Here is a 15,502-nt window from a genome sequence, read left to right on the forward strand (position 1 = left end):
AAGACAAGCTGAAGACCATCCCTTTTGATGATCCTTTCCAGATTAAGAGCTCGGTAGATGTCATAGGGTATCTGGAAGGCCAGGATCACAAGAACTTGCAAGCATGTTCTATAGATATTAAGGACTTGTATTACTCTCTTCCGCAGAAGGAGTTACTTTCATACCTTGAAAATAGCATCGACAAATTTGGCTCTGTAGCTTTCCAGAATGCAGTTGGGATGAGTGTCAAGTCGTTTTTAGAAATGCTTACTTTCTACCTTGGATCCACTTGCGTAACTTGGAATAACGAAATATATTTGCAAAAACAAGGTGTATGCATAGGTTCTTGCTTGGCACCCATCCTCAGTGACATTTTTTAGGCCATCTTGACAACATGTTGATGTGTCACCTGGCAGAGTTCAACGCCGTAAAAGTGTTTAGATATGTAGATGATTATTTAATTCTTTTTGATGATAGCAATGATTCTTTCCAGGCAGATGTAACGCAAGCATTGTTAGTCTTTCAGAGATTGTTCGAACCACTCGTGTTAACGCATGAGCTGCCGACTAACGACACCATCCGGTTCCTAGATTTAAGTATCACGTGTACGAGAGATCATATCTGCTGGACATACGATCCACGAGGCAAAAAAAGTGTCCTACCGTTCAACTCGGCACATTCTAAACTAGTAAAACGTTCCATTATTAACCTGTGTTTGACAAATGCTTTGCAAAAATCCTGTCCACATACCATGGAGCGCAGTTTTTATCAACAGACTGCAAGGTTGAAAGAAAGTGGTTATCCGGAGCAGATCATCATCTCGGTGGCTGAAAGAATCTATAGGGAAGTGAAGAGTAAAAGCAAAGGAAGTATGAAAGCTTCGGCTGAGAGTCAACAAAAACGAAACCTGGTTGTAGTACCCTATTTGCACAGCATCTCCCACAATTTGAAACGAATAGGCAAAAAAGTGAAGTTGAGAGTATTGTTTTCAGCACCGGAACAGTTGTCAAAGCTTTGTAAGCTCACTCAGACGTGTGGTACACCACGTGTGCAGTGATCCAAAAAACACCGGTCTCCGTTTGTACCTTGTACGAAGGGTGTGGTGTATCAGATTCCGTTAAGCTGCGGGAAAGTCTATATAGGACAATCGGGCCGATGCCTTAACGACCGACTCCGAGAACACAACAATAATTATGACAATCTGCGCAAGAGAAACATACGAGAAGGAAATCTCGCTGTACACTGCAGCGAATGCAATAAGTGCATACCACGGTTCCAGGACACTACGATTTTAGGTAGAAGCAGCGATCAGACCACGAGGGAGATTATCGAGGCAAAAGCCATACAACAGAAAGGGGACATGTGCGTCAGCGCTGTGTCCTTAGTACTCCTGGATAAAGAACTTGGATTCTTGCAGGCCGCAGGCGCGCACCTGTAAATTTCAACACTCTTTAAATAATGGGTCTTATGCTGTTTTAGTTAATGTGTTTTATACTGTTTCAGCCCTGTTTTTGTCAATGTATTTTCTTTTATCTTTTATTTTTTGTGACAACGGGAGCCCATATACAGCTTCACCCTGCTTTTGCATTTTGGTATCATAGTTTTTTGGTAGTTTTTTCGAATGTTGTTCCTTCACCGTTATTGATCATGACACCCTTTAGGTGGTTTAGGCGGCACGTGTCTTTCAGTGTTTTCCACTCGTGTTTTTTCAGGGTTTTTATCTAGAGTATCAGTGATTTTAGATGGCACATGTAGTAGGACGTTTTGACATCTTATGAGTCACATGTTAAAACTTTTTGTATAAAAGTCGCTTATTTTTCCAATAAAGCTCAGTTGAAAGTCAGCGCTGTGTTTCGTTCCCTTTTCTGTCCGTCCGTGTTTCGTGTGCGCTGCAAACACCTACAGCATGAAAAACCAACTAGCCCAAGAAAAGACGATTCTGAGCTCGGAGAGAATCGCTCGAGAGCCCGGCCGCGACCGCTTGGCCTGTCTCAGGCGCCTCCTCCTGTAGTCTTGGTCCCCCACTGTGCCTTCAACCCGCGTCGTCTGAACGACCCGTGACAATATTAACTGGACCCGGTCACGCATTTCTTGCGGCGTGATCGGTCTCGGTGCACGTTAATTCACTCCGTCTCACCGAAATCGGTTTTTCGTCGACGCACGTTTCAAGGGCCCCTCAGAAGAACACAGTAAGAGTGGATATTTTTTCGCAACATCCTCCTGTTTGGCTTAGTCTGTAGTGATCACAAAAAAGGTTTTTGAAACAGCTACACTTTCAGTTTCTATTTCATATTGTGCGGTTTTTTAGGGCGCAGTTTCCGCGGTATTTTATTTTTATTCCTACAATGGGGATGCTGAAGGCTGTGGTCAAAAAGCCTCTGAATGCGCTCCACTGCCCTTCATGACATGGAAGCATAGCATACTGCAAGTGTTGCCTTTTTATAATGTTACTTCTACAGTGTTGTAAACTAGAAATATAAGTAGAGTTAAATCTTCGCGAAAGCCATGCTACAAATATAAATTCAGAGCAGATCTATCAGAAGAAACTACTACTGGTATAGCCGCAAGCATCACAAACACCGACGTCTTGTCTCCATCGCCTTCCGAACAGCTTAAAGATCACTACATTAGAGCTCTTCTCAACTTTCTCTCCATACCCACCGGCGGTTGTACCATCGTGTGCTCTGCGCTGACAACGTTAACATTTTGTGATTCGAAATAAACTCATTTGTCGCCATCACTACCATTCAGAGAGGAAAAAATGCCTTCTCGTTATTCCCTTGAAATCTACGGCCCTAAATCTGCGCATGCTGTCACGCTGATCTACAATCCGGTTACGCGTGAGTCTTCCAGATGTTACGTGTATCCGTCTCCGATACTGCTGGCGCGGCGTGTATACGTAAAACCCTCAGTACGTCCGCTTGTGCCTGGACTGGCAACACCGCAAGTCACCCCTGATCGTTTTGCCGGCGAGCTGCCGCCAATGTATACCTTGTCCGCCTCGCCCTTTTCGACCGCGTGTGCATTGATCCATACGATATCCTTTCAAACACTGCTTCTTGCAAGCGCGGGGTTATTGTCACCGTTGACTACCTGATGAGATATGCTGTAGCCGCCGCGCTCCCGGCTGCTACAGCTCCGGGTGTGGCGTCCTTCATATTGCAGCGCTTCATTCTTCGACACGAAGCTCATTCACTCTTCAGTTACAGAGGACACGTCTTCTTGCCCGACGTCGTTGAAGAACTGCTCGCCGAGTGCAATATAATTAATAGGAATTGCAGTGCTTGCCAACCGCAGACAAACGGTCGAACTGAACGACTTGACCGCACACTGGGCGACACGTGGGCTGTGTACGTCGGTTGGAAGCACACGAATTTGCACCTGGTCCTCCCTCATATTACGTTCGCCCATAACACTGCTACACATTCGTTCCACTACGGGTTCTCTCATTTCCTCCTTTTTTTTTTTTTGAGGCCAGCACTCATTTTCTCCCGTTGATGCAGTTGTCCCCTACCACCCTGACGCGTGTGAGTGTACAACTGTTTCTGAAAGCTGCCCGACACGCCGAACATTGCCTCCTAGATGCTAGATACAGATACTAGATGCCGCCAAAAATATCGTCGTGACGACGATCACACTGCGCCGCCCTTCGTGCCGGGTTCTATTGCCGGCTGTGAATACCGTCTATTTCCCTGGACCTTTCAAAGAAACTTCTCGCTAAGGATAAAACCCCTGTCACGTACTTGAGCGAAGATATCCTGTCAGCTACGTTGTTGAGCGACTCGCGCAGTCTTCCAATTTACGACGATGCGGTCGTGGGACTGTTCATGTAAACCGCCTCAAGCAGCACTCGGCATTCTCGCCATCCGCATGAGGGAGCCATCTCTCAGCGCGATACACTGTTTGGACTCGCTGAACGGCCGCTGCTGCCGCTTCCCTAGGCGCCTATGAATGAACCCCCTTCTTACGGTTTAATAAGACAGGAGATGGCGCCGCTGCGTCTTTAGTCCATAATTTGTCCCCTCTTTGTAACTTCCCAGGTTTCGACATGTCGGGGAGTAGACTTTAAAGGTTAGCATGTATCGTGGCGTTGTGCAGGTCTGGAAGAGGGGACGCAGTTCAGGATATAAACCGGTTATGTATGACTCTAATCGCATATTCATGGTCGCGCGAATTTTCTTTTCTAGAATGTGATGTCTGTCGATATTTCAAAATGGTAGTAAGATCCCATATCAAACGACAATGGTATATACTCGGCCAAAGGAGCGAATTATACAACCTCATTGTCGCTTCCGGGAAAATAAAATCGTACTTTTGAACGGCCCCGCCGCGGTGGCTCAGTGGTTAGGGCGCTCGACTACTGATCCGGAGTTCCCCGGTTCGAACCCGACCGCGGCGGCTGCGTTTTTATGGAGGAAAAACGCTAAGGCGCCCGTGTGCTGTGCGATGTCAGTGCACGTTAAAGATCCCCAGGTGGTCGAAATTATTCCGGAGCCCTCCACTACGGCACCTCTTCTTCTTTCTTCTTTCACTCCCTCCTTTATCCCTTCCCTTACGGCGCGGTTCAGGTGTCCAACGATATATGAGACAGATACTGCGCCATTTCCTTTCCCTCCAAAACCAATTATTATTATTATTACTTTTGAACGAATGCAAGATACGCGAGAAATTATGGTTTTCACAGATTGCACCTGCGAGTTCCCCTGCTTGAGTTCAAGAAAATCGTTTTTCCTTAATCACACATTGCACTTGGAGGGAACAACGAACATGTCTTACTTTTATTCTTCATAAATCAAGCTCTGTAATTCGTGCGTTAGTTTTTTACCAGCGACGACCGTGATATATCGCTATACGTGGGCGTGTTTTCTCTCACGTTAGAAGGAATTTGCAAACTGCCTCAGTGAAGGACCGTAATTTGAAAGGAAAATAAGAGCAACATGCATCAACTGCGCTGAAAGATGTGAGATATTGCTACGATCATATTGATTACATTATCGAATTTTTTTTACTGAAACCACAGCGCGAGCAAGACGTGTTTGATATCGGGTCAAGCCTCTCAACATACGAATCAAACCGTGCAAAAACTGCATTGCACAGAGCACGATCTTCTCCAATGTGTACGAAGACCCGCATAAAATATTTGTTAGCAATCGGTTGGAATATGTGGGCTCTTAGGTGTCTCATGACTTTGTCTATAGTGTAACTCCTCTGGGAAGTCTGCGCAGGCGACCGCCGCAGTGGGGCCTGCGACGCCTCCTAGCCTAAACGCGGGGCGCAAGCACGGATGCAATCCGCTTCGGTCGGAAAGAGGCCGGCCCGGTTCACGCATCGGTGGCCCGTGAGCGTAGCCGGGTCAGCGCGGTAGCAATGGCCGCCCAGGACATCGGTGTAGAAGTAGGGCTGCCGCATGCGATCCGGCGGACAGGGCATCAACGTGGACGGCTGAAGGCACTCGGGCTTCTGGTCAACGGTGGCCGCGTTGCACTCCCTTTCGCAGGAAGCCTGTACGAGGACACAGACACAGCGCTTACTTTTTTATTTGTGCAAACTCCAACTTCACGTAAAGAAGCCGTGTTCAGTGCGGTAATAAATACTCATTAGCAGAGTGGTATAATTTCTATTTGTATGCCAATGCAGGAGGCTCCGTTCCAACCATTGTCCTTCACTTCCTAACGTCGGCTGAACAATGTGCGAGCCGAGCAAACACGGAGGAGTTTCTCTGCATCTTCGTAATATACTTATATCTGAAGCTGCACGTGAGCTGTCAAGGGGGGGCCTCCGAATATAACCGCTTCGGCCGATATCGAAACAGCGACTTGGAAATGATTTGTACATTCGGTGGAGAAACATCAACAGGTTCTGGTTTAAGTTTTCTCTGTGTCCTAGTATTATGGTTGTTAAGTTATACGCAGCTGTTTATCGGCGCTTATGCTGCGTAATGCGGCTTTATGAATATCAGGTTTGATTTGCGACTCTTTAATTGAAGCTAAGTCCCGCCCCCCTCCCCCAGAAAACAAAGCCTTGAGGCAGAGCCTTCAAGCATTGATTGTAGCCCTAACGCACGGTGTAAGAATATTCCTACACCATGCCCTAACGCTACTATGAGGCGCTAATGAGGTAGGGCCAGTCGTTGTGACTGTCCAATTCCGAAGATTCGTATTATTTTTTCAGCCTTTATAGCAAGACCCGCCTATGACGCTGTATTGTCGTCCGCATAGAATGATGCCTCTTCTTGCAAGGTAACTTAACCCACTCTCTTTGGTGACATAAATTGTTGATATGGCTGATCAATCATGAAAGCATTTAACTCTTCTAATATCATGTCCCCGTTATGCATGCATTACCCCGAAGCTTATGCCTCAGGAGCGAAAGAATGAGCCTCGGATCAAGGCCAGAATAGAACTGCTGGCCGTGGTTTCTCGTGCTACCTTCAGGCGACGTCTCTATTTTCTTCCTCGTGCGGGGGCACGTTGGCCGTGCTCTAGGCGCAGCGAAAGAAGGGCGCTACACCCCCATGACTCCCTTACAGAAAATTACCCTCTTAGCAGCTATCGTTGAAGCGTGTTTCGTTATACACGCACACGTTTCGATTCACTGTTTGGAATGCGTCTTAGGTGGCGTGATTTCAATTTTCATAAGCGGTGCAGTGGCGAACTCCATGCGATCGCTAGCACCTACCTTGGTGTCGAAGCCTCCAGACACATTCGGGCAGGCACCGTGCGCAAAGCCCCACTGGACGCACGAACTTGAAGTAATGTTGAAGAAGTACCAGCTGCGCGAAAGATCGCCTGACGAGCACGGAAATAGCCAGGTTTGGTGAACAGGGCAGCTCCTAGTGGCGTTGCACTGTGACCACTGTGACTCGCATTCATGTTCGTCCTCGTATCTATATGTGAATCCGGGGCACACTTTGTATTCGTCCTGCTCCGTTGATTGGCACTGCTCACCGTTGTAGTACCATCCGTGAACTGTACCGTTGCAGAAGAAAGAAGTCGTGTCGATACTGCATGCCGGGCTGACTGCTTTAGTGGTTCCGGTGGTTGTTCCCGTGGTCGTTACGGTGTTCGCGGTCGTGGCGCTTGCTCGACGGCGGGGAGTTTTGGGCTGCGGAATGGGGGTCTCGTGGACGGTGATGAAGATGTGTCGCTTTAGGCCGTACCCAGCGATGGCCTCGATGTTGAGGACTGGGGGGGAGGGAGGCTGAGGCTGCCGCGAGGCCCACACCATGGCAGTGCCGATGAGGAACAGTAGCAGACCGAGCATACACAGAGTGCAAAGGAAGCGCCACACAAGACCCAACAACGGGGTCGCTATGCGGGGCAATCTCCCTCCCCACTCGTGGGACAGCAGGCTAGTGGTTGCCCGGACAGTCTCATCTCGTTCAGGAGCGTCTCCTTTCTCCGCCGCTGACTCTGCTGCGGTCACCCTTCCGTGCGATCTCCGAGTTGTTGAAGCAGCTTGTCTTGACGTCGCTATTTGCTGTGTGGTCGCTCCCTCGGATATCTCCGAGGCGGACTTAGACGACATCGCCATCGACGCCGCGATCTTCTTCACTGTCGTCTCTTCTGAAGGCGCGTGGTCCTTACTCTTCGCTAGTTTGTCTTCTTCACATCCTCAGGGAACACTAGGCACAAGATGATTAGAAATACCCTTTTGGACAGTTGATGGTGAAATTACAATTAGGGATAAGCACTTGCAAAACCTACGAAGGCGAGGGTAGTAGAGGCCGGTAGAAAGCTAGGTGGGCGGATGAGATAAAGAAGTTTTCGGGAATTAGGGTCTTCTGGCTACACAAGTTCAAAATTCTTCTCAAATTAAAGCATCTTAAACAGTGCACGTATAGCCCCGTTACGATTTTCAGTCACAAATCTCCCAAATTCCGATTTGTTCTTAATTTAAATCGCTGAATCTGCAGTATTTTTAAATTCCTGAAAAAAGTTTATGAACATCTGTCAGTCGCCGCCTGTGTCTTGGCCAATCCCCCGCAGTGGGTACACGTCATTAGCTCCTTGAGGACAACAAAAACAACGACGACACAGGACAGGGTTAACGGTAGATGTATGAGAGAGGCCTTAGCCCTGCAGTGGGCGTAGTATGGCTGATTATGATGACGATTACTTACAACGCCCACCAGATTCAGTGCCCGCTTCAACTATTTTAGGAGATTAGACCCTGCCTAGCTAAATACCTTGTCTACATGCCCACCTTGGCTATTTCGTCCTTTTCGGAAGCTGTAGCGCTATTTAACAAACTACCCGCTCATTGTTGAAACGTTGTATAAAGATTGTTTCAGTCTACTAACGCCACTAAACACGCCTTACCCTGCTTGAGCAACGAGTAGACCGCGTGCTTAAACGCATTTTTCCCGGTGTAGATTTTAGCAGCGAAAACAGGGAGTACATTTCTTAATCGCAAAAGAGGCTACTTCCTGATGATCAAATCGACAACTCCAGCATCGAGTCCAAGGCCGCAAAGGTAGCTAACGCATGGCACAAGTAAGTGACGGGAGCTTTTGCGTTTCGCAGTGGAACTGTCGCGGTCTCAGTAACAAAAAAGTAAAAAGGATTCAATGCGTCCTAAAATCGAAAAATCCCCCCTCATGTGCTACTTGTGCAAGAGATATAAAAAGAAGAGAAGGTCCCGGGAAACAAAGCTGTACACTCGACACACAACGAACAGCACCAACCATTAATTTCGACGGATTTAAAACACAACATAAAGCACTGCACCGACACATTACCGGACAGTTTAGCAAATTACGCCTTAATAACTACAGCATACACTGACGGCTACAAACGACATTTCAAGCTATACACGTATACAATCCACCGAGATCCCGACGCAACTTTAGTCATTTCAAGCATGCTAAAAACAATGAGAAGACATATGACATTTACATTATCGGAGAATTTAATGCAACGAACAATTCGTGGGAATACAGGGCGACCACAAAGACGGCCAGTGTGATGGAATAGAGCATGAATAAATATCAGTACACAATTCTCAACACTTCCGGTGTAGCAACTCGCACAAAGACACACAGTGAAGCTCCTACCTCCACGGACCTCGTACTGCATAGAGGACAATACGTTACGACTTGGGAGAATAGGCACGAAAACTTATCTAGCGACCACAACATAATATGCATCACAACGCATATGAAGCCCAACAATCGCCGAGCTACGGTCACCTTCATATACTGGGAAAATTTTCGAAAACTGAGACTGAATATAAAGCACACTGGGCCGGATATAGGCACATGGACTGAAGACTTTAAGAAACTAAGACAGAACACGCACACAACTACAACTCTGGTAGACAGGTTCGACCCGCACCTCACACGCGTCTGGAAAAAACAGAAAAAGCTTTTGAAAGCCTTAGCTAAGCAACCGCATTACAAACACCTTCGTAAAAGGGTAGATTCTATACCAACGCAGGCGATCAACCAAACCACACTTGACGCTCGAACAGACAGAATGGAACCACATTTGCGACAGAATCCAGAATAAGTTGCACAAAAAAACGAACGTGGCATCTTTTGCGTGCCCTGCTCGGCACGAGGAAACATACGATCCCTACCGTAGAGAAATACGACAGCACACAAAGTATAAACAAAAAATTCGTTAGAGGCGCTTAGATATCTCTTGACTGCGGGAAAGCGAAAGCCGTTTGCGACTCATTGCACTGATTTGAATTTGCCGCGCTTGAGTTCATTTCACGACAGAGAAGAGCAGCTGGCGCGAGCGTGGCAGAGAGATCACGTCACGTGACTTAAAATGTAATGGATGGACGCGAGTATGAGCTATTAAAGGCTATCGCCTTAAAACATTTGAGGAACTCCGATCGCTGTGCGTATTTATGGCACACTGTACACGCACTACACGGGCCCCACAAACGGCAACATCGGCGGCCAGTTCAGTATCGCAGAGCTAAATATGTCATTATGTCAATACAACAGGACTGCGGCGTCGACCGGGCCCTGACAATGTAATAAATATTGCGAAACCGAAACAAAACCGTTCCAAGTCGAAAGGCAAGACAAGCCAAGCATGCTGGGAAAGAGAAACCACTGAGCGCCCCTTGGAGGGGCAGTCGTGTCCTGTAACTTGAAATTAACGGATGTCCCGCCGTGGCTCAGTGGTTAGGGCGCTCGACTACTGATCCGGAGTTCCCGGGTTCGAACCCGACCGCGGCGGCTGCGTTTTTATGGAGGAAAAACGCTAAGGCGCCCGTGTGCTGTGCGATGTCAGTGCACGTTAAAGATCCCCAGGTGGTCGAAATTATTCCGGAGCCCTCCACTACGGCACCTCCTTCTTCCTTTCTTATTTCACTCCCTTCCTTATCCCTTCCCTTACGGCGCGGTTCAGGTGTCCAACGATATATGAGACAGATACTGCGCCATTTCCTTTCCGCAAAAACCAATTATTATTATTATTATTATTATTATTATTAATATTAACGGATGTCGATTGTAATCGCTCAACGAAGTTGTCTATTTTTAATGAAAGCGACATAAATATAAGCTGGTGCCGAAACTTGGATATACCCCGAGACCGAACGAAGACGACTACCTGGATGCGACGGCGACGAATAACGAAGAAAAAGCCAATTTCAACTCCGAAGCCGCCGCCACTCAGTGCTACTGAGTGCAGCAGCATGGAGAGACACAAAGCGAAGAGATCAGCTCTCCAGTCGCAGGTGACTCGACGCATTGCGGATATTGACTCCTGCGCGACAAGCCGCACGGGCAACGAAAAAAACTCAGTGTTTTCTTGGCAAGAATGAGCTCTCTGCAGACCCGCCTAAACGAAGCTAACGCCGCTGTCGAAGAGCTACTGCCAGCGGAAGAAGCGGAGCAGTACTGTACCCATAACATCGAGTATGACGACAACATCGTTACATACATCGCGAATCTCCAAGCTGATATAAAAGAAGTTCAAGGAAAGAGGCATCCGAAAGAAGAGCCATCACCAAGCAACGACGCAGGCGCGGGAACCATGACCTGCCAGGTGAAGCTCACAAAAATTAGAGCTCGTAAAATTTGACGGCAAAGATGTGTCCTGGCAAGAATTTTGGGAACAGTACGAGCAAATGATTCACAAGAAAGATAGGCTGACGACCTTGGACAAGTTCGGGTATTTAATATCGGTTGTGATTGCCGAAGCAGCAAGAACGATCAAGAGCCTTCCGCCCACATCGCAGTGCTGTGGCGACGCCATCTTGCTGCTGAAAAAAGGCTTCGGCGGTGAAGACGTCATCGTACAAGCGCACATGCGAAAGCTCTTGGACCTTGAACCTCTGCGAAGCGACGAAGACATACGGCCCATCCGACGGTTATACGATACCCTCGTCTCTCGCCTCCGTTGCCTGGAGGCGCTCGGCCAGAAACAAGAGACTTACGGCACGCTGCTCTACCCCGTAGTACAACGCGCCCTGCCGAGAAAAATATTGCTGGAGTTCCACCGAGCCGTGGCGAGGGAGGAAACCTCGGAAACGCCAACACAGAGCCCGGAACGAACTGGATCTCCGCTGCAAAGCGACGAACCTCAAGGACAGCCCAGAGAAACAGCTGCAAAAGGTACTCTGTCTTTATTCTCGAAGTTAATTGACTTTTTGAAGATTGAAGTGCAAAGCCGCGAGAGCCTGGTTGCTCAGCAAAGTACTAGCAAGAAGCACCAGGTATCAATGCTGAAGACGTTAAACCCAACTGGGAGTTACAACAGCACTGGAACGAAATTGAAACCCTCAGAAGCGGTCCTACAACAATCAGCAAGAACAGATCATTGTTTCCTTTGCAAGGAGAATAACCACGAAACCAACTCCTGGTGCGCTGGCATTTCATTAGAAGAAAAGAAAATGCTCCGTTCGGGAATTAAAAAAGATTCTGCTTCCGCTGTGCGAAGCCAAATCACCGTTGTAACGAGATGCAGAAGCAGCATTAAATGCGGTAACTGTGCAGGGCGGCATGCGACGACAATTTGCGATCCAGAATTTACCCATCCGAAAGTCAAAGCGAATGCAACCGGTGTGACAACAGTCCCAGTGAATTTGCAATCTACAGTGAAAGAAACTCGCAAACGAGAAGTACTGCTACAAACAGCACCGGTGTTGTGTGCCAGTGAAACGAAAGCGGTGTACTTACGTGCTCTCTTTGACGGTGGTAGCCAATGTTCGTTCATTACGAAGCGAGCATCAGAAAAACTCGGGCGTCGAGTTCTTGGAACATAAACGTTGAGGGTTGGCGTGTTTGGTGGACACCAATCAGAGCGAGACTTTAGCAGAGTGCTGGTGTCGCTAACCGCGCAAAACAAGAAGATACAACAGATCTAAATCCTTGAGATAAACATATGTGAACAAAGAATCGCGATTCCTGAACACAGAATCAAGGAACTACTTGGACCTTTGGCTGCAGCCGACAGGACCTGCGATAACGAAAGAGGTGAGATCGACCTCCTCATCGGGTCAGAGCATTACTGGGAACTTGTAACTGGAAGAAGCAAGCCGCTAGATGGAAAACTCCGAGCAGTCGGGACTGCCTTTGGGTGGTGCATTCAAGGACCAGTAGAAGTAAAGATAGTTGACTCGTACTGCATGCAAACCATCGCCCTTCGGATATCACTGGCTGAGAGTGAGACCATAAATTGCTTTGAACGTTTCTGAACCCTGGAGTCTATCGGAGTCACGGATGACGACAACTTTGTTTGGGCAAAGGCTGCTCGATTCTTTCGAACACAATATACGGCGTAGTGGATCACGATACGAGGTAGCCCTTCCTTGGAGGCAAAGCATCGATCTAAGTGACAACAAGGAGACTGCTGAAAAACGACTGTCCCAACTCACAAACCGTCTTCGAACTCCTGAATTGCTGGAAGCCTACGACGCTGTCATCAGACAGTATTGCATGGGAGACATAGCTGAGCCAGTGGTAGAAAAGGAAGAAGAGGGAAAGTTGATCTACATGCCGCACCAGCCGGTGTTCCGAGAAACGAGCAATACGACGAGACTGCGAGTGGTTTTCGATGCTTCGTCGCGTGAACCGAGGTTAAAGTCACTGAACCAAAACCTCGAGAGTGGTCCGAATTTGACGGCTGACCTTATCGCACTGCTACTGAATTTCACAAGCAACAGAAAAGCCTTGGTGGCAGATATTGAAAAGGCATTCTTGCAAATAGAGATAAGACAGGACGACAGAGATGTATTGCGCTTTCTGTGGTGCCATACGAAACCAGGTGCGAGCGGAACAACAGGCGAAGTGCAGACATTTCGAATGAAGCGAGTTCCTTTAGGAACCACAGCGAGTCCTTTCTTGTTGACCGCAACTCTACAGCATCACTTGAAGAGTATGGAAGAAGAGTATCCGGATACAGCTTCACTGCTGGCGCACTCCTTGTATGTGGACGACCTCTTAACGGGAGCAGAAAATGAAGAGGGAGCCCTGAAGATCTATGAAGATGCTAGGACCATCTTCAGTGCGGCCTCTTTGACACTGCACAAGTGGGCGTCCAACAACCAGACATTGAACGAACGATTTGCGACGGATCATTGTCAAGCAAGACACTTAGGATACCTCCCAGGGGTCCTTAAAGTATTAGGACTGACATGGAATCCCCGCACAGATAACTTCACTTTCACCCCGCAGTCCAGCGAGCTACCGGAGCCAGGAACAAGCACTAAAAGATCGATTCTGAAGACTACAGCAAGACGTATGACCCACTTGGATGACTAGCTCCATGCACGGTCCGAGCAAAGGCTTTATTCCAAGAGCTGTGGCAAAGAAACGTGGAATGGTAGTGCGAGGAACTAAACGAATTGAAAAGAGTTCAATTGCAGCGCTGCTACAAAACAGGCGCAGTCGAACCTGCCAGCAAAACAGTCATGCACGTATTTGCTGACGCCAGCCCAGTGGCATACGGTGCAGTGGCCTACATCTGCGTAACAGATGCGGATAGGATCACAACTTCGAGCATCCTGATTAGCAAGTCAAGGGTTGCCCCGATCAAGCAATTGAGTCTTCCGAGACTCGAAATGATGGCGTGTCTCTTAGCTGCCAGACTGAGTCGATACATCGTGAGAACCACCACAGGTGACACATTACTAGACTGACTCGACAATCGCACTGCATTGGATAACAGGACAGCCCTCTCAATGGAAACAATTTGTGAAGAATCGCGTAACTGAAATTCAGCGCCTTACCGATACCTCTGCATGGAAACATTGTCCCGGATCCGAGAATCCGGCGGATCTAATGACCAGAGGAGTTACAGCGGATCAGCTTGTTGAGAGTTCCATTTGATGGGAGGGAACGCTCTGGATGAAGGCGACTGAAAACACGTGGCCCTACTTCTCGTTACCAAGGAACATTCCAACAATGGACGAAGAAAAGCGAACTGTGGAAGTCCCTCATACGACAAGTTAACCGAAGCTCCAAAGCTGTTAGACACAGATCGATACAGCAATGCAACGAGATTCTTCCGTGCGACAGCTTGGATATTACGATACGTTAACAAGCTACGACATCTGAGCACTAACAAAGGATCACTGACGGCAGTTGAACTGGATGACACCGAGAAATACTGGATACGGTAAGCTCAGAGAGAAGACCTGGGGAGAGAAATGCAGTGTGCGAAAAAAGGAGATCGCTTTCCAGCAGGCTCGCCGCTGACGAGCATCCAGTGCTTTTTGACAACGACAGTATTCTTCACATAAGCGGCAGACTTCAACAGAGTGGCAAGCCGTACGACGAACGCCATCCAATTGTACTGTCGAGGCGACATCACCTAGCAGGATTGCTCGTGCGTCAAGCACATCACCAAGTGCTACATGGAGGAGCACTGGATACTTTGGTACAGCTGAGAGAGAAGTACCATGTTGTACTAGCCCGCCAGCTGGTAAAAAGAATCATCAAAGGATGCATAACCTGTCAGCGCTACAATGTACGTCCAGCGACTGAAGTGATTGCACCACTTCCACGTGATCGAGCGACCCATGCTCAGCCCTTTGAAATCAGAGGAGTGGACTTTGTAGGACCACTTCTGATGAAAGGAGAAAACTCGCTGTACAAGTCCTACATCACACTGTTCACCTGTGTCGTAACGCCAGCAGTTCACTTAGAGCTTGCAAGACACGTGACAGCGGAGTCGTTCTCGATGACCTTCAGGCGTTTCATCTCAAGGAGAGGTGTACCCAGAGTCATCTACAGTGACAACGTGCTTTCCTTCAAGAAAGCCAACCGAGATCTTTTATACCTCTGGAGCTTTATCCGGAGACCAGAGGTGCTTGACTACTTTGCAATGACACGAATCGAATGGAAGTTCATAGTAGAGCGCACCCCATGGTGGGGTGGCTTTTATGAGCGACTCGTAACATCAACCAAACTTGCTCTCAAGAAAGTTATCGCTTCAAGGTTTCTGTCCTTCGAAGAGCTAGCAACGACCTTGGCTGAAATTTAAGCTGCCTTGAACTCCATACCTTTAACACATCTATACGACGGACCCGAAGAACCAGAACCTCTTTGCCCTTCCTT

The 15,502-nt window shown here is 48.0% G+C and overlaps 1 protein-coding gene across 1 annotated transcript; it reads right to left on the reverse strand.

Annotated features, from left to right (window-relative positions):
* Positions 1–4,819: 4,819 nt before the first annotated feature.
* On the reverse strand, positions 4,820–7,498 carry LOC144107194 (uncharacterized). The gene is made up of 2 exons (XM_077640204.1): positions 6,658–7,498; positions 4,820–5,481 (listed from the first exon to the last, which is right to left on the reverse strand). The coding sequence occupies exons 1-2, from the start codon at positions 7,240–7,242 to the stop codon at positions 5,236–5,238; spliced, it is 831 nt and encodes a 276-aa protein (XP_077496330.1). The 5' UTR covers positions 7,243–7,498; the 3' UTR covers positions 4,820–5,235.
* Between the last annotated feature and the right edge of the window lie 8,004 nt (positions 7,499–15,502).

Source organism: Amblyomma americanum, chromosome 10 (genome assembly GCF_052857255.1).
Source record: "Amblyomma americanum isolate KBUSLIRL-KWMA chromosome 10, ASM5285725v1, whole genome shotgun sequence".
NCBI classification, from domain to species: domain Eukaryota; kingdom Metazoa; phylum Arthropoda; class Arachnida; order Ixodida; family Ixodidae; genus Amblyomma; species Amblyomma americanum.